We start from the raw sequence: 21,382 nt of genomic DNA on the forward strand, positions 1-21,382 counted from the left end.
TTGTCACGTGTACCGAGGTACAGTGAACAGCTTTGTCTTGCATGTATCCAATCAGATCAGGTAACACAATGCATAAATACAATCAAGCCAAACTCAACTACAATCGGTAGAGCAAAGGGGAAGGTGCAGAGTGCAGAATATAGTGCTCAGCATTGTAGCGCATCAGTTCCAGAGACAAAGTCCAATGTCCGCAGTGGGGTAGAGGTGATCGGACAGTACCCGAGCTTATGGAAGGACCGTTCAGAAACCCGATAACAGAGGGGTAGAAGCTGTTCCTGAGCCTGGTGGTGCAGCTTTCAAGCTTCTGTACCTTCTGCCAGACGAGAGCAGGGAGTAGAAGGATTGACCGGGGTGGGACAGGGACAAGTCTTTGATGTTGGCTGTGTTCCCGAGGCAGCGTGAAGTGTAGGTGGAGTTGATGGTGGGGTGTCCGGGCTGTCTGATGGACTGGGCCACATCTACAACTTTACTCTGATCTTAAAACCACTCCCAGCTTCTGAAGCTGAACGTTAACAGAATATGGAACCAGATGATGTGGAGTGTGGCGACTCTTTGCTTGCTGGTCGCGGACGAGGATGTGCTGTGGTCTGAGGTGGTCTTGGTGCGGGGTGACTGGTGTCTGGTTTTGGGGTACAACTAATGTGTCCCTCCCCCCCCCCCCCCCCCCCCCCCCCCCACGTTGGGTTGGGGTTCCTGCCCCTCGCCCGCACCTCTCACCTTGTCCTCTTTGCTTGACGTTGCAGCGTTGCGGGTGAATTTTTCCCTGAAGCCGCTCAGGTCGCCTATCAGATCTGGGAGCTCAGTGCCACCGCAAGGGTTGAGGTTTGGTTCACCCCCCCACTCCCCTCCCCTGCCCCAGCTTCAGACCCCCCCCCCCTTCCTCCCAGGCTGCTCACCTATGCTTGCATTTGACCAACTCTACAAAACACTCAATAGTGACAAAGAGACAGCAACGCTCAGGTGGAGGACTGAACCAGCTTAAAGCTGGAGGTAATCGGGAAAGAAGGTTGATTGGATTCGAGGTTGGGTGGACAGGAGGGAGGTTGGGTGGACAGGAGGTTGGGTGGACAGGAGGATGGGTGGATAGGAGGATGGGTGGACAGGAGGTTGGGTGGACAGGATGAGGTTGGGTGGATGCATGGAAATTTGGATGGATGGGTGGATTGAAGGTTGGGTGAATGGACTGGTGGGTGGATGGAGTGAAGGTTGTGCAGGAAGGAACTGGAGGTGCTGGTTTATACTGAAGATAGATACAAAAAGCTGGAGTAAATCTGCGGGTCAGGCATCATCTCTGGAGAAAAGGAATAGGTGTCGTTTCGGATCTAAGGATCAAGGGATAGTGTCTTTGGATTAATTTGAATGAAGGAGTCTCGCCCGGTACAATATCGCTGCCACCTGTGGAGTTGCTGTCTCTTTGGGCGAGGGTGCCACTAACGCTGCTCTCTGACTGTCTCTGTGGGTCCGGCTGGGCCACCCTGCAACCCTGCTGCTGCCTCCACACTAACGCCGCCTCTCCCCCCGCTGGCTGCCTGTTGTGTCTCCACCGGCTCAATGGCATCAACAGACATTCCTGTTCCCCCCCCTCACCCCCAACAATTCCCTCCAGAATTCGGTCTTTCCAAAAATTGGTCTTAACGTCAATTAACACGCGTGTCTTCCCTGTATCTCGGGTCTGTGTACGGGTATCAGTGCTGGTATTACTACTAGTGCTAGTATTACTACTAGTGCTAATATTAGTACTAGTATTAGTACTGGTGCTCGTATTCGTACTGACAGTATTAGTATTGGTGCAAATATTAGTACCGGCAATGGTTCTAGTGCTAGCACTGGTATTTGTGGGAATGCACGCAGTGTCGTCAGTTCATTAGCCTTAGGAGCAGAATTAGGCCATTCGGCCCATCACGTCTACTCCGCCATTCAATCATGTCTGATCTATCTTTCTCTCTCAACCCCATTTCCCCGCCTTCTCCCCGTAGCCCCTGACACCCTTTACTAATCATGAAAGAGGTCTCATAGAGTCATGCAGTGTGGAAACAGGCCCTTCGGCCCAACTTGCCCACAGCCACCAACATGTCCCATCTACACTAGTCCCACCTGCCTGTGTTTTGCCCACATCCCTCTAAACCTTTTCTATCCATGTACCTGTCCCAATGTCTTTTGAACGTTGCGATAGTCTCTGCGTTTAACTACCTCCTCTAGCAGCTCATTCCATTCATTAACCACCCTCTTACACACTCTTACACACCAGGACGCTAGTGCCCCATGGGTTATTGGTACCCAGCAGGGATTCACCAGTTGCACACATTTCTAACACCCCTCCTGAGCCCAGCGATGTTGCCCAGGGATTCATGCACCGGGTGGCCCGATGCATTCTCTGCATGCACAGGGACTGAGGGGTTTCTGCACTTCGCCCTTCCTAAGCTCACCCCCCCCCCCCTCTTCTTTCCTCCTCTGTTCCTCCACTCCTCCATCCTCACAACTATCCCTTCAACTCTCTCTCTCGTTCTCTAACCTACCTCTCTCTCTCTCTAACCTACCTCTCTCTCTCTCTAACCTACCTCTCTCTCTCTCTCCCTCCCTCTCTCTCTCTCTAACCTACCTCTCTCTCTCTCTAACCTACCTCTCTCTCTCTCTCTAACCTACCTCTCTCTCTCTCTAACCTACCTCTCTCTCTCTCTCTAACCTACCTCTCTCTCTCTCTAACCTACCTCTCTCTCTCTCTAACCTACCTCTCTCTCTCTCTCTAACCTACCTCTCTCTCGTTCTCTAACCTACCTCTCTCTCTCTCTAACCTACCTCTCTCTCTCTCTCCCTCCCTCTCTCTCTCTCTAACCTACCCCTCTCTCTCTCTCTCCCTCCCTCTCTCTCTCTCTAACCTACCTCTCTCTCTCTCTAACCTACCTCTCTCTCTCTCTAACCTACCTCTCTCTCTCTCTAACCTACCTCTCTCTCTCTCTCCCTCCCTCTCTCTCTCTCCCTCCCTCTCTCTCTCTCTAACCTACCTCTCTCTCTCTCTCCCTCCCTCTCTCTCTCTCTAACCTCCCTCTCTCTCTCTCTAACCTACCTCTCTCTCTCTCTCCCTCCCTCTCTTTCTCTCTAACCTACCTCTCTCTCTCTCTCCCTCCCTCTCTCTCTCTAACCTACCTCTCTCTCTCTCTCCCTCCCTCTCTCTCTCTCTAACCTACCTCTCTCTTTGTGTCACTGCCACAGCTCAGAGGGGCGGTGAGACCGGCCGCGAACTTCAATGTGGAGGCCGACGCCAAGGCTCTTCGCAAAGCGATGAAGGGACTAGGTCAGAGCTGGATAAGCTTCTGGAACATTCTGTAGAGCCGTTTGGCCCAACTTGCCCACGCCGACCAACATGCCCCATCTACACTCGTCCCACCTGCCCACGTTTGGCCCATATCCCTCTAAACCTGTCCTATCCATGCACCTGTCCAAATGTCTCTTGATTGTGTTATAGTAACTGCCTCAACTACCTCCTCCGGCAACCTCTTCCATACACCCACCATCCTTTGTGTAATAAAAGTTGCCCCTCAATTCTCTTTAAATCTTTCCCCTCTCTACTTAAACCTATGAGCTCTGGTTCTCGATTCCCCAACTCTGAATAAAAGACATTTATCCTATCTATTCCTCCCGATCATATAAACCTCTGTAAGATCACCCCTCATCCTCCTGCGCTCCAAGGAATAAAGTCTTAGCCTCCCCAACCTCGCCCTGCAGCTCAGGATAATGTTTCTTAAACATTGTGATCGTACCTGGCTCAACTACCTCCTCTGGCAGGGATAGCAAGATGCTGCCTGACCTGCTGAGTTACTCCAGCATTTTGTGATACCTCCTCTGGCAGCTCGTTCCATATACCCACCATCGTCCATGTAAAATTGTGCACTACGACCAGTCTGAAGAAGGGTCCCGACCTGAAACGTTGCTTATCCATGTTCTCCAGAGATGCTGCCTGACCCACTGAGTTACTCCAGCACTTTGCGTTTTGCTCCAGACTCCAGCATCTGCAGTTCCTTAGTGTCTCGTGATCACCCCGACATATTTGGCCATCATCATCATCATATCATATATATACAGCCGGAAACAGGCCTTTTCGGCCCACCAAGTCCGTGCCGCCCAGCGATCCCCGTACATTAACACCCACTAGGGACAATTTTTTTTACATTTACCCAGCCAATTAACCTACATACCTGCACATCTTTGGAGTGTGGGAGGAAACCAAAGATCTCGGAGAAAACCCACGCAGGTCACGGGGAGAACGTACAAACTCCTTACAGCCATGTTGTGTGTCCTGACCCGAAACGTCACCTATACAAGTTCTCCAGAGATGCTGCCCGATGAAGGGCATTGTAGCAAGAGCCTCCTTCACCACCCTGTCTAGCTGTGACTGCCTCGTGCTGGGGAACTGGGATGGAGATTAACGTGGCCTCTTTGCTCCCTTGCCCCAGGTACCGATGAGGAGACCCTCATCAACATCATTCCACACCGGAGCAACGCACAGAGGCAGCAGCTGAGGCAGCAGTTCAAATCCCAGCTGGGACGGGTAGGTACGGTGGCGCAGCGGGTAGTGCTGCTGCCCCACGATGCCAGAGGCTCGGGTTCCATCGTTCCGGGTTCCTCCCACATCCCAAAGACGTGCGGGTTTGTAGGTGAATTGTCTTGTGTAAATTGTCCCTGGTGTGTGTGATAGAACTAGTGTGAATGGGGATCGCTGGTCGGCATGGACTCAAAGCACTGGAGTAAATCAGCGGGTCAGGCAGCATCTTGGGAGAATATGGATAGGCAACGCTTCGGGTCAAGACCCTTCTTCAAACCGAAACATCACCTATCCCATGTTCTCCAGAGATGCTGCCTGACCCGCCGAGTTACTCCAGCACTTGTGTTCTTTTGTACATTAACCAGCGTCTGCTACTTGTTTCTGCTTCTTTGTTTTCTACCTTGAGACTGGAAACAGGCACTTTGGCCCACCGAGGCCCTTTGGCCCACCGAGTCCATGCTGGCCATCGATCGCCCTTTCACACTAGTTCAATGCTATCCCACTTTCTCATCCACTCCCTATACAATTGGGGCAATGTGGAGATGGACAATTAACCCATCAAACCTGCATGGGTCTTTTCTGGGAGAGCGCAGAACTGAGGGGCACAGAACTGAAGGGCACAGCTCAGAACAGGGGAGAGGACGGAGTGACCGGGTTGAGACCAGTCTTTGATTATGCAGGTGACCTTGCCGGTGCAGCGTGAAGTGTAGATGAAGTCAATGGAAGGGAGGTTGGTTTGTGTGATGGTCTGAGCTGCACCTCTATTTGAGGCTATGCCCTCTAGTCCCACGCCCTCCGGACCCCACCGCCCTCCGGTCCCCCCCGCCCTCCGGTTCCTCCCGCCCTCTGGTCCCCCCCTGCCCTCTGGTCCCCCGTTCTCCGGTCCCCCGTGCCCTCTGGTCCCCCCCGCCCTCTGGTCCCCTCCGCGCCCTCTGGGCCTCCCCGCCCTTTGGTCCCCTGTGCCCTCTGATCCCCCGTGCCCTCTGGTCCCCCCCCCCCGCCCTCTGGTTCCCCCCGTTCTCCGGTCCCCCATGCCCTCTGGTCCCCCCCCCGCCCTCCGGTGTGTGTCCCCCGCCCTCCGGTGTCCCCCCCCCGCCCTCTGGTCCCCCCCGCCCTCTGGTCCCCCCCGCCCTCTGGTCCCCCCCGCCCTCCGGTCCGTCCGTCCCCGCCCTCTGGTCCCCCCCGCCCTCTGGTCCCCCATGCCCTCTGGTTCCGTGCTCTCTGTCCTGTCCATCCTTTCACTGCTGTGCTCCACCTTCCACAGGATCTGATGGCGGATCTGAAGTCTGAGGTGGGAGGGAATCTCCAGCGTGTTCTACTGGGTCTGATGATGACCCCCGCCCAATATGATGCCACGCAGCTCCAGAAAGCCATGAAGGTGAGTGGACATGACCATCGAACCTAGAACATCACAGCACAGGCCCTTCAACCCACAATGTCTGTGCCCAACATGATGCCAAGGCAAACACTTGGGGTAGAGACAAGGAACTGCAGATGCTGGTTTATCTGCCCTTCATTAGTCAGGGGATTGGGTAATGAGCAAAAGGCACAAAGTGCTGGAGTAACAGCGTGTCAGGCACCATCTCTGGATGGGTGATGTTTCGGGTCAGGACCCCATGTCAAACTGAAGAAGACTGTCTCTGATCTGCCTGCACATAATCCATATCCCTCCACTCCCCACATATCCATGTGCCAACCTAAAATGCCAGCCATTATCGTATCTGCCTCCTCCACCACCCCTGGCAGCGTGTTCCAGGCATCCACCACCCTCAGTGTTAAAAAAAACTTGCCCCTCACATTTCCTTTTAACTAAAGCTGTGCTCTCTAGTATTTGACATTTCCATCCTGGGTAAAAGGTGCTGAATGTCTACCCTATCTATGCCTCTCATCATTTTATATAGTTCTATCAGGTCCCCCCCCAACCCCTGGCATTCCAGAGCAAACATTCCAAGTCTGTTCGACCTCTCCCTGCAGCTGACTCCCCTTCATCCAGGCATCATTCTGGTAGTCTGATGAAGAGCCCTAACGAACGTCACCTATCCATGTTCCCCAGGGATGCTGCCTGACCCTCTGGGTTATTCCCACACTTTGTGTCGTGTCATTCTGGTAAACCTCCTCTGCACCCTCTCCAAAGCCTCCACATCCCTCCTGTAACGGGGAGACTACAACTGCCAGCAATACCCCACGTTTTAGACTCCTTAGGCTCTTGACATCGGTTCTAGGCCTGAGAGTTTGCATTACCGCGCCACGCTGGTACGGAACAGCACGAGGCTTGGAGGGCCGAATAGCCTCCCATCGATCACCCTGTGTTCTTGTCTCGTACAGGGGGCTGGCACTGATGAGAGGGTGTTGATCGAAATCCTCACCACAAGGACAAACCAGGAGATAAAGGACATCAAGGAGGCGTACCAAGAGGGTGAGTAGTTACTGCGGCCCTGTGCTGACCTACCCCTGTAAGGCAGCAGCACGGTGGGGCAGCGGTAGAGTTGCTGCCTCACAACGCCAGAGACCCAGGTTTAATCCTGACTACGGATGCTGTCCATACGGAGTTTGCATGTTCTCCCTGTGACCACATGGGTTTTCTTCGGATGCTCCAGTTTCCTCCCACATTTGTAAGACGTGCAGCTTTGAAATTGTTCCTCTTGTGTAGGATAGAACTAGTGTACTGGGTGATCGCTTGCCGGCACAGACCCGATGGGCCGAAGGGCCTGTTTCCACACTGTATACAGCATGGAAACAGGGCCTTCGGCCCACCGAGTCCACGCTGACCATCGATCATCCGTTCACACTAGTTCTGCTGACCTGGGTTTGTAGGTCAAGTGGCTTCTGTAAATTGTGAATTGCCCGAGTGTGTAGGACAGTGCCGGTGTAAGGGATGATCGCTGGTCGGCGTGGACTCGCTGGGCCAAGGACCTGTTTCCGCACTGTATCTCTAAAGTCTAAAGTAAAGTGTAAAGTGGGTGGCTGGTGAGAGAGTCTATTGTTGATCTCACTAGCATCTCCACCTTCTTTCTGCAGCTTACCACAAGAGCTTGGAGGATGATTTGAGTTCTGATACGTCTGGACACTTCAAGAGGTTCCTCGTTTGCTTGGTTCAGGTATGGGAAGAGTGAAGATTGCACCATGGGCCTGCCTCTGAGTCCAAGACTAACTCCAGCGTTCCAACCTACCTCCTGCTGCCTATCGCCCAGTCATCACAGCACTTTCATAACCCAGTCAACCCATCATCTCTCCCCTGTCGAATGATAAACTAGTTCACTGAGGTCAACCATAAAACTTCAGTTTAGTTTACTCCAGTGATACAGCGTGGAAACAGGCCCTTCTGCCAACCGAGTCCACGCCGACCAACAATTAACCCACAGTCCTTAAACCAGAGCAGGGGAAGCATGAACCAGAGGACATAGGTCGAAGGAAAGATTTAATAGGGAAGCATGAACCAGAGGACATAGGTTGAAGGAAAGATTTAATAGCAACCTGAGAGGCAACCTTTTCACATGGAGGTGGCGGGTGTATGAAATGAGCTGCCAGAGGAGGTAGTTGAGGCAGGTATGATAACAACCTTAGATTGGACAGATACATGGATAGGAATGTTTTTGGGGGGGGGGGGTGGGCCAAACGTGGGAAGGTGGGACTAGTATAGATGGGACACATTGGATGGCATGGACAAGTTGGGCCGAAGGGCCTGTTTCCGTGCTGTATGACTCTATGACATGCATATGGAGGGGGTTTGGGTGATGTGTGGGCAGATACAGTACGAGTTGGTCTTGGCATCATGTTATCCACCTGTAAGGATAACACCATTTCTAAATGGTCTAATGACATTTTATATGGAACTGATGTATTGTACTGCTGAGAACTATATTCTGCACTATGAATCTTCCCCTTTGCTCTACCTATAGTACTCGAGTTTGACTTGACTGTATTTTTGTATGATATTATCTGTTCCATTTGAACAGCATAGTAAGCCAAGCTTTTCACTGCACCTCGATTGCTGGCATTGGAGACGGTCCAGAGGAGGTTTACAAGGAACATCCCGGGGGTGATTGGTAATGATGAGCGTTTGACGACACTGGGCCTGTACTCGCTGGAGTTTATAAGGATGAGGGGGGATCTCAATGACTCTTGCCGAATAATGAAAGGCCCGGATAGAGTGGATGTGGAGAGGATGTTTCCACTAGTGGGAGAGTCTAGGACCAGAGGTCACAGCCTCCGAACAAAAGGACATATCTTTAGAAAGTTGATGAGGAGGAATTTCTGCAGCCAGAGGGTGGTGAATCTGTGGAATTCATCGCCACAGACGGCCGTGGAGGCCAAGTCATTAGATATTTTTAAGGCAGAGATTGACAGATTCTTGATTATTATGGGTGCCGGGGGTTACTGGTAGAAGGTGGGAGAATGGGGTCGAGAGGGAAAGATCGATCAGCCATGCTTGAATGGTGGAGTAGGCAATGGCTGAATGGCTTCATTCTGCTCCTAGAACTTATGAATTTACAAATGTCCGTGCTGAACATGATGCCAACTTAAGCTAATCTCTGCCTGCACATGATCCATATCCATACTTCTGCTCTGATGACTTATGAACGTGACAATAATAAACCCTAAACCTCAGCCGTTGTGGGCAGCAAGGCGATTTCTGTGCTGTACAGTTCTATGTTCCATGTTGTTACTGTTGCCTTGAGGATGTTCTGATGGTTTGCTTCTCTCTGTTGTCTCTTCATTAGGGCAATCGAGAGGAACGGGACGCAGATTTGGCCCGAGCTATGGAAGACGCAAAGGTACCAACGCAGCTCAGCTGCAGAATTTAGTCCAGGGCGCCCAACAAATGCAGGAGAGGGGCCCTGATTTTAGTCCAGGGCGCCCAACAAATGCAGGAGAGGGGCCCTGATTATTATTTTTTTAAACGGCAGATGACTGATTGAGAGTGATCAGCCATGATCGCATTGAATGGCAGTGCTGGCTCGAAGGGCTGAATGGCCTACTCCTGCACCTATTGTCTATTGTCTATGACAGAAACCTGGATAAAATGCTGGAAACACCCAGTGGGTCAGGCAGCGTCTGTGGAGGACATGGATAGGCGACTGCTCGGGCTGGGACCCTTCCTCAGACTGATTCTGGGCGGGGGGGACTGGAAGCAAGAAAAGTGGGTGACGCAATGTTGCTGCCTAACAGCACCAGAGACCCAGGTTTGATCCTGACTACGGGTGCTGTCTGTACGGAGTTTGCATGTTCTCCCTGTTACCCGTAGGTTTTCTCTGGGTTGCTCCGGTTTTATCCCACACTCCAAAGACGTACAGGGTTGGTAGGTTAATTGGCTTCTATAAATTGTCCCGAGTGTGTGGGATAGAACCAGAGTACGGGATCACTAGTCGTTGCAAACTGTTTCTACACTGTAGCTCTAAAGTAAACTAACCTAAAACTGAAACTGAAACTGAAACTTAAACTGAAACTCAACCTAAACATTAAACTAAACATTAAACTAAACATTAAACTAAACATTAAACTAAACATTAAACTAAACATTAAACTAAACATTAAACTAAACATTAAACTAAACAGTAAACTAAACATTAAACTAAACATTAAACTAAACATTAAACTAAACATTAAACTAAACATTAAACTAAACAGTAAACTAAACATTAAACTAAACATTAAACTAAACATTAAACTAAACATTAAACTAAACATTAAACTAAACATTAAACTAAACATTAAACTAAACATTAAACTAAACAGTAAACTAAACAGTAAACTAATCTTAAACTAATGGTAAAGCTTAAACACTTCAGCTTAAACTAAAGCTTGAACTACACTGAACCTAACAGGACAAATCAGTGCTGGCACCCGATGTCCTCAGAGAGCCTGGGTCTGTTCACATAGATGGTGAGTGAGCTGCCGAGAGCTTTGGGCATTTTCCGTGTGGTGCCAGCAGGGGGTGATATTGGTCTCTGCTGGCAGTGATGTCAGTCTGTGATTCTCTCTCCCGCGCTGTCTGCCATTCAGTCACTGACAATGTATTGCTAGCAACTGTCCGAAGAAGGGTCCCGATCCGAAACATCACCAGTCCAAGTTCTCCAGAGATGCTGCCTGCCCACGCTGAGTTACTCCAGTACTTTGTGTCTTTTTTGTGTAAACCAGCATCTGCAGTTCCTTGTGTCTCCCTCCATTGGTTGTTCCGTCTGCCTTGGGACATTCTGGTTGGTGCTATCTCTTGTATGTCAGTTGAATTGTTGCTAATGTGACAGATGTGTCTCTCTCTTTTATCCTCTCTCTCTACTGCGGTCACATCAGCTTGTAACAGGTTACTTGGTAAGTAGAGGCCGTGGGTCTTGTGTTAGCTTGAGTGCAAGCTCCATGCAGTGAAGTGGAGGTCAGGTCACTCGACCTGCAAAGAGTCGTAGACTCATACGAAGCAGGCCCAACTTGCCCACGCCGACCAACATGCCACATCAACACTAGTCCCATCCGCCTGCGTTTGGGCCATATATCCCTCGAAACCTGTTCATCTACCTGTCTAAATGTCTTTTAAATGTTGTTATAGTACCTGCTTCAACTACGTCCTCCGGCAGCCTGTTCCATACACCCACCACCCTCTGTGTTAATAAATGAAAGAATTGAGATGCTGCCTGACCTGCTGAGTTACTCCAGCATTTTGTGAATAAATACCTTCGATTTGTACCAGCATCGCAGTTATTTCCTTATACTATATGATAAATATAAAAAGTAAGTTACCCCTCAGGTTCCTATTGAATCTTTCTCCTCTCACCTTAAACCTATGGCCTCTGGCCCTTGATTCCCCTACTCTGGGTAACAGACTCTGTGCATTCACCCCCCTCATGATTTTGTACACCTCTATAAGATCGCCCCTCATCCTCGAGTTCTCCAAGGAATAGAGTCCGAGCCTGCTCAACCTCTCCCTATAGCTCAGACCCCCGACTCCTGCCAACATCCTCGTGAATCTTCTCTGCATCCTTTCCAGCTTTACGACATCTTTCCAACCACATGATGCCCAAAACTGAACACAATACTCTAACTGTGGCCTCACCAACGTCTTGTACAACTGCAACATGCCCTCCCATCTTCTCTACTCGACGCTGTGACTGATGAAGGCCTGAGTGAAGGGGAGAGGGGACAGTGTGGGTCTTGAGGGGGACAGTGTGGGTCTTGCCCCCACAGGGGGGCACCTGGAGCAAAAGGTCTCCACATGTTTTAAAGATGATCACAGGGGAGGGGAGGGGGGGGGTGTGTGGTTGGGAAGAGTTTAGAAGGGATGAGGGATTAGGAGGAGTTGGGAGGGGGGTGGGAAAGGTTGGGGCGGGTTGGTCAGGGTTGGGAGAATGTGGGAGATATTCAATGGAATTGTGAGGAGTTGGGAATGCTTGGGATAGGGGTTTGGGGGAGGTGGGAAGGCTTGGGGCAGGGTTGGGGGGGTTTAGGTCAGGGCTGGGTAGATGTTGGGAAGAGTAGGAAGCGGTTGGGAGAAGTCGGGAGGAGTGGGGAGAGGGCGGGAAGAGGCAACAGGGCGCCTTGATCAGATGGGTGTCCCCAAACGTGGCCGTAATCGCACGGTCTTCCGACCCCCAGGAATTGTGCAGCTCGAGTGATGAGGAATCTTCTTCCATGGAGTCCAAGTTCATCAGCATCCTCTGCAGCAGAAGCTACCCGCATCTCAGGAGGGGTGAGTGTCCCCTTACCCTCCTCTCCCCCGTCCTTCCCCACCCCCTCTCTCCCCCGTCCCTGCCCCCTCTCCCCCCACCTCTCCCCCTCCCCTCCCCCCGCTTCTCCCCTTCCCCTCCCCCAACCTCTCCCCTCCCCCTGCCTCTCCCCTCCCCCTGCCTCTCCCCTCCCCCTGCCTCTCCCCTTCCCCTCCCCTCCCCCCGCCACCCCCTTCCCCTCCCCGCCTCTCCCATCCCCCTGCCTCTCCCCTTCCCCTCCCCCCACCTCTCCCGTCCCCTCCCCTGCCTCACCCCTTCCCTTCCCCTCCCCCTGCCTCTCCCCTTCCCCTCCCCCGCCTCTCCCCTTCCCCTCCCCGCCTCTCCCCTCCCCTGCCTCTCCCCTTCCCCACCCCCACCTCCCCTTCCCCTCCCCGCCTCACCCCTTCCCTTCCCCTCCCCCTGCCTCTCCCCTTCCCCACCCCCACCTCCCCTTCCCCTCCCCGCCTCACCCCTTCCCTTCCCCTCCCCCTGCCTCACCCCTTCCCTTCCCCTCCCCCTGCCTCTCCCCTTCCACTCCCCCCGCCTCTCCCCTTCCCCTCCCCGCCTCTCCCCTTCCCTTCCCCGCCTCTCCCCTTCCCCTCCCCTCCCCTTCCCCTCCCCGCCTCTTCCCTTCCCCTCCCCCGCCTCTCCCCTTCCCCTCCCCCGCCTCTCCCCTTCCCCTCCCCCGCCTCTCCCCTTCCCCTCCCCCGCCTCTCCCCTTCCCCTCCCCGCCTCTCCCCTTCCCCTCCCCCGCCTCTCCCCTTCCCCTCCCCCGCCTCTCCCCTTCCCCTCCCCCGCCTCTCCCCTTCCCCTCCCCGCCTCTCCCCTTCCCCTCCCCGCCTCTCCCCTTCCCCTCCCCCGCCTCTCCCCTTCCCCTCCCCCGCCTCTCCCCTTCCCCTCCCCCGCCTCTCCCCTTCCCCTCCCCCGCCTCTCCCCTTCCCCTCCCCCGCCTCTCCCCTTCCCCTCCCCCGCCTCTCCCCTTCCCTATCCCCTTCCCCCTGCCTCTCTCCTTCCCCTCCCCCACCTCTCCCCTTCCCCTCCCCCCGCCTCTCCTCTTCCCCTCCCCCTGCCTCTCCCCCTCCTTCTCCCCCTCCCCCCCCCCGTTACAATTACGTACAAACTCTGTACAGGCAGCACCTGTAGTGAGGATCAAACCAAGGACCCAGGCCTATGACGCTGTGAGGCAGCGACACTGTCTGTACGGAGTTTGCACGTTCTCGCTGTGACCGCGTGGGGTTCCTCCGGGTGCTCCGGTTTCCTCCCGCACTCCAAAGACGTGCAGGTTTGTAGTTTAATTGGCCCTTTGTACATTGCCCCTAGTGTGTAGGGACTGGATGAGAAAGTAGGATAACATAGAACTCGTGTGAACGGGTCGGTGTGGACTCGGTGGGCCGATGGGCCTGTTTCCGTGCTGTATCTCCAAATTAAAACTAATCCCAGCATATTTCAAATGCAAAATTTGCGTTGAAAGCTCTGTTTAACTCCAGGTTAATGGAGGATTCATGGGATGGATTATCTTTCAGTGTTTCAGGACTACATTAAGCTCACCAACAAGGACATTGAACAAGCTATCAAGAACGAGATGTCAGGAGACCTTCTGTACGGACTGATCGCCATTGGTGAGTTTTTATTCCAACACCACCCATCGTATGTAGTTGAAAGGCAAGATTTAAAAACTCCACCCATCACTCACCAGGCTTTGTCCTGCCCCAATTCTCTTCCAGCTTTCTCCCCGCCCTACTCCATCAGTCTGATGAAGGGTCCCGACCCGGAATGTCGTCAATCCATTTCCCTCCACAGATGCTGCCTGACCTACTGAGTTCCTCCAGCACTTTGTGTTTTGCTCAAGATTCCAGACATTTTATTTTATTGTCACATGTACCGTGGTATAGTCAAAGGCTTTTTTGTACCCGATGTGAAAATAAAAACTTGCCCGGTACATCACCTTTAAACTCTGTCCCTCTCACCTGAAAGCTGTACCCTCAAGTATTTGATATTTCCACCCTGGCGTATAGATTCTGACTGTATCTATCTAGGCCTCTCATAATTTTATGTCTTTCTATCGCAACCTCCGGTGTTCCAGAGAAAACATTCCAAGTCTGTCCCACCTCTCCCTGTCGCTAATACCCCCTAATCCAGGCAGCATCCTGGTAAACCTCTGCACCCTCCCCTCGGCCTCCACACCCTTCCCGTGATGTTTAGTTTGGATTGGGTTAGGGTTAGGGTTAGTTTAGATTATTGTCATGTGTACCGAGGTATAGTGAAAAACTTTGTTGTTACGTGTTATCCAGTCAGCGGAAAGACTGATTACAATCAGGCCGTGTACAGTGTACAGGGTAAAGGGAATAACGTTTGGTGCAAGATTAAGTCCACTGAAGTCCGATGAAAGATGGCCCGAGGGAGATGGGAGGTCAGGGCCTCTCTCTAGTTGGTGAGAGAGAGGATGGTTCAGTTGCCTGATAACAGCTGGGAAGAAAGTGTCCCTGAATCTGCAGGTGTGCGATTCCACACCTCTGTTTAACCAGAAGTGCACATAATACCCCAAATGCAGCCTAACCAAAGTGCAAGAAAGCTGCAACATCACTTCCATACTCTTCCTACGTGTGACTTTGGATCAACGGGATAACTTTTCCTCGCTAACGTTCCAGCGATTGAGATTTTTTGATGATGAAGCATGATTGCAAGTTGTGGTGTGACCCACTGCGCTCACTTTCTCTCTCTCTCTCACTCTCTCCTAGTGCGTTCTATCAAGAACAAACCATCTTTCTTTGCAGAACGCTTGTACAAGTCAATGAAGGTAATATGCAGTGGGTGGCACGGTGGCGCAGCGGGTAGAACTGCTGCCTCACAGCGCCAGAGACCCGAGTTCGATCCTGACTACGGGTGCTGTCTGTGCGGAGTTTGCACGTTCTCCCTATGACCGCGTGCTTTTCCTCTGGGTGTTCTGGTTTCCTCCCACATCCCAAAGACACAGCCGTGTGTGTTTGTCGGTTAATTGGCCCTCTGTAAATTGTTCCCTAGTGTGTGGGGAGTGGATGAGAAAGTGGGATAACATGGGACTAGTGTGAACGGGTGGCATGGACTTGGTGGGTCGAAGGGCCTGTTTCCACGCTATGTCTCTTATCTAAACTAAACTCTTTAAATGGTCCCTAGTGTGTTGGGCGTGGATGAGAAAGTGAATTTTTGCTTTTCCCTGCAAGTGTAAAGTTTACCTCCGAGTCGTGGCGTCAGAGAGTCATACAACATGAGCTCAGGAAGATCAATGCGAGGAAGGCGGCTGGTCAGGATGGCATCAGCTCGATGCTCAAGTCCTGTGCAGACCAGCCGTGCGGACTAGTGGAGCACGTCTTCAATCTGAGCCTGAAACTGGGGAGAGTTCCACAGCTGTAGAAAACATCCTGCGTGGTACCGGTACCAAAGACGCCGCACCCGAAGGAACTCAACAGCTACAGGCCGGTGGCACTGACATCACACCTGATGAAGACACTGGAGCATCTGGTCCTCGCCCATCTCCGCCCCCTGGTGAAACCATCAATGGATCCGCTGCAGTTCGCCTATCAGACTCGCATCGGGGTGGAGGACCATCCGCCATTATCTACCTACGGAACAGAGCTCTTTCACACCTGGAGAGGCCAGATAGCACTGTGAGAATCATGTTCTTTGATTTCTCCAGTGCATTCAACACCATCCAGCCGGGGCTTCTGGGGGGGCAAGCTGGAGCACACAGGAGTGGATCACCACCTCACATCCTGGATTCTGGACTACCTCACCAACCGACCACAGTATGTGAGGACAAAGGACATGGTCTCGGACAGGGTGGTCTGCAGCACTGGGGTCCCACAGGGAACAGTGCTAGCTCCATTTTTGTTCACCCTCAGCGGACTTCAGGCACAGCTCTGCAGACTCCTATCCACAGAAGTTCTCTGACAACTCTGCCATCGCCGGCCTCATCATGGGCAACAAGGACAAGGCGTACAGAGAACTGATCAAGGAGTTTGTGGACTGGTGCCAGCGGAACTGCCTCCGGATCAACGCGGGGAAAACCAGGGAGATGGTGGTAGATTTCCGCAGGCGCAGCCAGGTCCCCCCGACACCGGTGAACATCCAGGAAATGGACATCGAGAGGGTGGATTCTTATAGGTACCTGGGTGTCTACCTCAACAATAAACTGGACTGGACTTAAAACACCGATGCGCTACACAGAAAGGGCCAGAGCAGACTTTATCTGCGAAGGAGACTCAGGTCCTTTGGAGTGCAGGGGGGCACTCCTAAGGACCTTCTACAACACGGTGGTTGCATCGGCCATTTTCTATGGAGTGGTCTGCTGGAGCAGCAGCATCTCAGCGGCAGAAGGGAAGAGACTCGGCAAGCTGGTCAGGAAGGCCAGCTCTGTCCTGGGTTGCCCCCTCGACTCAGTGCAGGTGGTGGGAGAGAGGAGGATGATGGTAAAGTTAACATCGCTGCTGGACAACGACTCCCACCCCATGCAGGACACTGTCACTGCACTGAGTAGCTCCTTCAGTGACAGACTCCTTCACCCCAAGTGCGTGAAGGAGAGATATAGGAGGTCCTTCCTTCCCGCTGCTGTGAGACTGCACAACCAGCACTGCTCCCAGCAGACGAGTCAACAGTAACAGCTAAGAACACACAGAAAATTGATGACAATTTATGTATCTTTCATTTATAATGAATGATTTCTTGCTATCCACTTTGCTGCTCTAACACTGTAAATTTCCCCGGTGTGGGACGAATAAAAGAATATATTATTATTATTATAACATGGAAACAGGCCCTTCAGGCCAACTTGCTCTTGCCAACCAAGATGCCCCATCTCCACTAGTCCCACCTGCCTGCATTTCGCCTATATCCCTCTAAACCTATCCTATCCGTGTACCTGTCCAATGTCTTTTAAATGTTGTTATAGGTCCTGCCTCAACCACGTCCTCTGGCAGCTCGTTCCATATACCCACCTCTCTCTGTGTAAAACAGTTGCCCCTCAGGTTCCAATTAAATCTTTCTCCTCTCACCTTAAACCTATGTCTTCTGGTCCTTGATACTCTGGGCAACAGACTCTGTGCGTCTACCCGATCTATTCCTCTCGTGATCTTGTACACCCCTACAAGATCACCCCTCATCCTCCTGTGCTCCAAGAAACAGTCCAAGCCTGCCCAACCTCTCCCTATAGCTCAGGCCCTCGAGTCCTGGCAACATCCTTGTAAATCTTTTCCGCACCCTTTTCAAGTAGACAACATCTTTCCTCCAACATGTGGAACAAAACTAGACACAATGCTCTAAGTGCAGCCTCACCAACCAACGTTCTGTGTAACTGCAACATGACCTCCCGACGTCTTCTATACTCGATACTCTAGACAAGCTTGACAACATGTTTCCTATAACATGGTGACCAAGACGTTTATTTCCCCTGTTGTAGGGGGCTGGGACAGATGACCGAACATTGACCAGGATCCTGCTGTCCAGGAGTGAGATAGATCTGATGAATATCAGGCACGAGTTCAAGGAGATGTACGAGGTCTCTCTCTACTCCTTCATCGAGGTGAGTCATTGACTCATGGAGTCATTCAGCACGGAAACAGGCCCTTCAGCCCAACGTGCCCATGCCCCATCTACATGAGTAGCACCGACCCACGTTTGGCCCCTGTCAATCTAAGCCTGTCCTCTCCACACGCCTGTCCGAATGTTTTTAAAATATTATTATGCAGGCCCACCATTGATATTCCGGCACCCTTGGTTCCAGAGCCTTGCTAGATTATCCGTGTTGCCAGACCAACAGAGGTCATGGCCTCTGAAAGGAGTCCTAACGGTACCGGAACAGTCCGCCTAGACCATCGGGGGGTCAAGATACCGGGCCGCAAAGTCGGCCTTGGCAGTCGGCGATGGGAACGGATGTGCCGGGCCAGAGTTCCAGACCCCCGTAACTAGGGGTCAAACTGGACCCGCCGATCGGCCGAGGAAGTCCCGATGAAGTTGAGATCGGCCTCCTCACCGCGCCTGGGCACCACAGTATCACAGGGACTTCCAGGGGGAAATTCAGGCGCACTCTCGTAATTTTGTCCGGATTAAAGGTGCCAGACCAGCAGTTGCCGGAAAATCGGTGATGGCCGTGTGCCTACCTCAACTGCGTCCTCTGGCAGCTTGTTCCACACACCCACCACCCTCCCTGTGAAAACATTGCCCCTCAGATTCCTATTAAATCTTTTTAAAGTGGAGATTGACAGATCCTTGATGAGTGTGTTTCTGGGATTATGGGGAGATGTCAGGAGAATGGGGTTGAGAAAGATAGATTAGCCATGATTGAATGGAGTAGACTCGATGGGCTGAATGGCTTCATTCTGCTCCAATGACTTGTGAACGTCATCACACGTCATAGGAGCAGAATTAGGCCACTCGGTCCATCGAGTCTACTCCACCATTTGAGCACAGGTTCAGAGATGAACAACTTTTAGCAAAGGGCCAGCATTGGTGAAATGGGCTGAATGGCCTCACCCCGGGCTGAGTGCGGATGTGAGTAAAGCCTCTTCTCTGTTTGCTCCTTCCCAGAGCGATACCGGGGGGGAATACTGCACGGTGCTGCTGGCCTTGTGTGGTGGCGATGACTAGGACATCCCCTCCTTGATCTCCAGAGAGGTCCCAGGTCAGGAGGTCGAGGGGCCGTTCCGGAGCACAGGCAACTCTCGGCCGGGGAAGAGAGACCGTTGCCCACCTCCGTCCCTTCCCACCCCACCCCAGAACCAACGACGTGGCAGAGGCCAAGGCTCCATCGTGGTGGACACGTTTCCCATGCTCCATGTCCTGGGATCTCAACATCTCCTTGGGAAGTCCATGTCCACCCAGGATCCTGGAGCCCATGGACTTCTCCAGCCCTGGTCCCAGAGCGTCACCGCCTTGATGGTTCCGTCAGAACCCTGACCCGGTTGGTTGGTTGTCTTCAAATCTTGACCATCGACCGATGCTCCTCAAAGGCTGGTTGACCTCCCCCTCTCCTCGTGCGATCGTCCAAAGTCCCACCAAAGCACGGTCCCAACTGCCCCTACTGGGAATCCGTCCACCAAGTACCAGGTCTAAACCTCTGGTTGGGAATCCCGTGTACCTTCCTCTCCCTCTTGCCCGAATACATGTGGTCCACCCCGTGGTCTTCCAGTCTTTCCCGCCCCAAACCCCCCCCCCCCGTGGCAGTAGAGGAGGACAGAGGAGATCTGAGGTGACGTGGCTGGGGAATGCAACTAACAAGACTACCCCCCGCCCCCCATTTCTTCATCTACCATGGACCCTTGGACCTCTCCTTACCTCCAAGGACGGAGGTCAACGTTGGCGGTACCGCCTCGGCCCAATGCTCCTCATGCCAGCCAGTGTCTCCACCGCTCTCTCCGGCATGGACCTGCGCTCCCTTCAACGCTCCATTGCCTTCCATTCAGCTTGTATTATTTTATAAAAAGAAAGGTTCAAATAAACCCCACCAACCACCTGCCTTGTCTCTTCGTCTCTATTTCTTTTACAATGCCGAGAAATGAATCTGGTCTTTTCTCAAACTTACCGAATAATGAAAGGCCTGGATAGAGTGGATGTGGAGAGAGGATGTTTCCACCAGTGGGAGAGTCTCGGACCAGAGGGCACAGCCTCAGAATAAAAGGACGTACCTTTATAAAGGAGATTCTTTAGTCAGAGGGTGGTGAATCTGTGGAATTCATTGCCGCAGACGGCTGTGGAGGCCAAGTCATTGCGTATTTATAAGGCGGAGTTTGACCGATCCTTGATTAGTAAGGGTGTCAGGGGCTATGGCGAGAAGGCAGGAGAATGGGGTTGAAAGGGAAAGATTGATCAGCCATGATTGAATGGCAGAGTAGGATTGATGGGCCGAATGGCCTAATTCTGCCCGTAAAACTTATGAATTTATGAAATTATAAGGGGACAGTTAGGCGGCATGGAGTCACAGGGTAGAGAGCCGGCGTCCATCCTGATTACAGGTGCTGTCTGTTTAGTTTATTGTCACGCGTTCCAAGATACAGTGACAAGCTTTTTGTTGTTGTGTCCAGTCAGCGGAAAGACTATACAAATGATTACAGTCACGCCGTCCAGAGTGTACAGACACAGGGTAACGGGAAGAACGTTTAGTGCAAGATAAAGTCCAGTAAAGGTAGATTAAAGATAGTCTGAGGGTCTCCAATGAGGTAGACGGGGGGGTCAGGACCGCTCTCTAGTTGTTGATAGGAAAGTTCAGTTGCCTGATAACAGTCTGAAGAAGGGTCACTCCCTGAAATGTCACCTATTCCTTCCACCCAGAGATGCTGTCTGGCCCACTGAGTTACTCCAGCGTTTTGTGTCCATCTTTGGTTTAAGCCAGCGTCTGCAGTTCCTTCCTACACAACAGCTGTATGTGTGGAGTTTGCACGTTCTCCCTGTATCCACGTGGATTTCCTCCCACGTCCAAAAGACGTGCAGGTTCCCCAGAGATGCTGCCTGACCCGCCGAGTTACTCCGGTACTTTGTGTCCTTTTGTGTAAACCAGCATCTGCAGTTCCTTGTTTCTACATTAAACAGAATTGAGGGTTGATACGCTGTCTGACAGGAAGCTGTTTTTTTTTGTATCAGATCAGTTCTGCATTTTGCTAAACCAACCCTTCCCTCCGCACACATGAAGCTGATCTTGGCAAGTGGAAAGTCCCTGATGTAGAAATAAGCAGCCCTTCACTTGATGCTTTTCTCTGCGCCTTTCTCGGGCGCTTTGCTGGACTAATTTGGTGTGAAGGATTTCTCAAGCATCGATAGAACCTTTTTAATTTTAGTTTTTAGAGATACAACGTGGAAACAAGCCCTTCGGCCCACCGAGTCCACGCCGACCATCGATCACCAATCTCACATTGGTTGAATTCTACACACTAGGGACGATTTACAGAAACCAATTAACCTAAAACCCTGTACACCTTTGGGATGTGGGAGGAGGCCGGAGCAACGGGAGAAAACCCACACGGTCACAGGGAGATTACAAACTCCATACAGACAACACCCAGAGTCAGGATCGAACACGGATCTTTGGCGCTGTGGGGCTGCAACTCCACCACTTGTTTCTCTTGAGATCACACCTTCCCTAGCCAACAGTGCCTGCCTGAGGTCATCTGTTGCCGGCCCTGAT

General features: G+C 52.2%; 1 protein-coding gene across 1 annotated transcript; it reads left to right on the forward strand.

The window, feature by feature from the left end:
* Positions 1-532: 532 nt before the first annotated feature.
* On the forward strand, positions 533-19,711 carry anxa6 (annexin A6). The gene is made up of 14 exons (XM_078410994.1): positions 533-630; positions 744-822; positions 3,211-3,292; positions 4,452-4,546; positions 5,805-5,918; positions 6,866-6,956; positions 7,559-7,638; positions 9,262-9,315; positions 10,832-10,849; positions 12,125-12,218; positions 13,758-13,853; positions 14,973-15,031; positions 17,666-17,788; positions 18,793-19,711. Exons 1-14 carry the CDS (start codon positions 533-535, stop codon positions 18,850-18,852), a joined length of 1,143 nt encoding a protein of 380 aa, XP_078267120.1. The 3' UTR covers positions 18,853-19,711.
* Positions 19,712-21,382: the final 1,671 nt, after the last annotated feature.

Source organism: Rhinoraja longicauda, chromosome 14, assembly GCF_053455715.1.
Source record: "Rhinoraja longicauda isolate Sanriku21f chromosome 14, sRhiLon1.1, whole genome shotgun sequence".
NCBI classification, from domain to species: domain Eukaryota; kingdom Metazoa; phylum Chordata; class Chondrichthyes; order Rajiformes; family Arhynchobatidae; genus Rhinoraja; species Rhinoraja longicauda.

What these genes read in the sequence shown, in the direction of transcription:
- anxa6 (XM_078410994.1), top strand. Translation starts at nt 533, where the DNA reads ATGTGGAGTGTGGCGACTCTTTGCTTGCTGGTCGCGGACGAGGATGTG. An exon ending in CTACCCGCATCTCAGGAGGG is followed by an intron (nt 12,219 to 13,757) that starts GTGAGTGTCCCC and finishes ATTATCTTTCAG; the next exon opens with TGTTTCAGGACTACATTAAG. An exon ending in CTCTCTACTCCTTCATCGAG is followed by an intron (nt 17,789 to 18,792) that starts GTGAGTCATTGA and finishes GCTCCTTCCCAG; the next exon opens with AGCGATACCGGGGGGGAATA.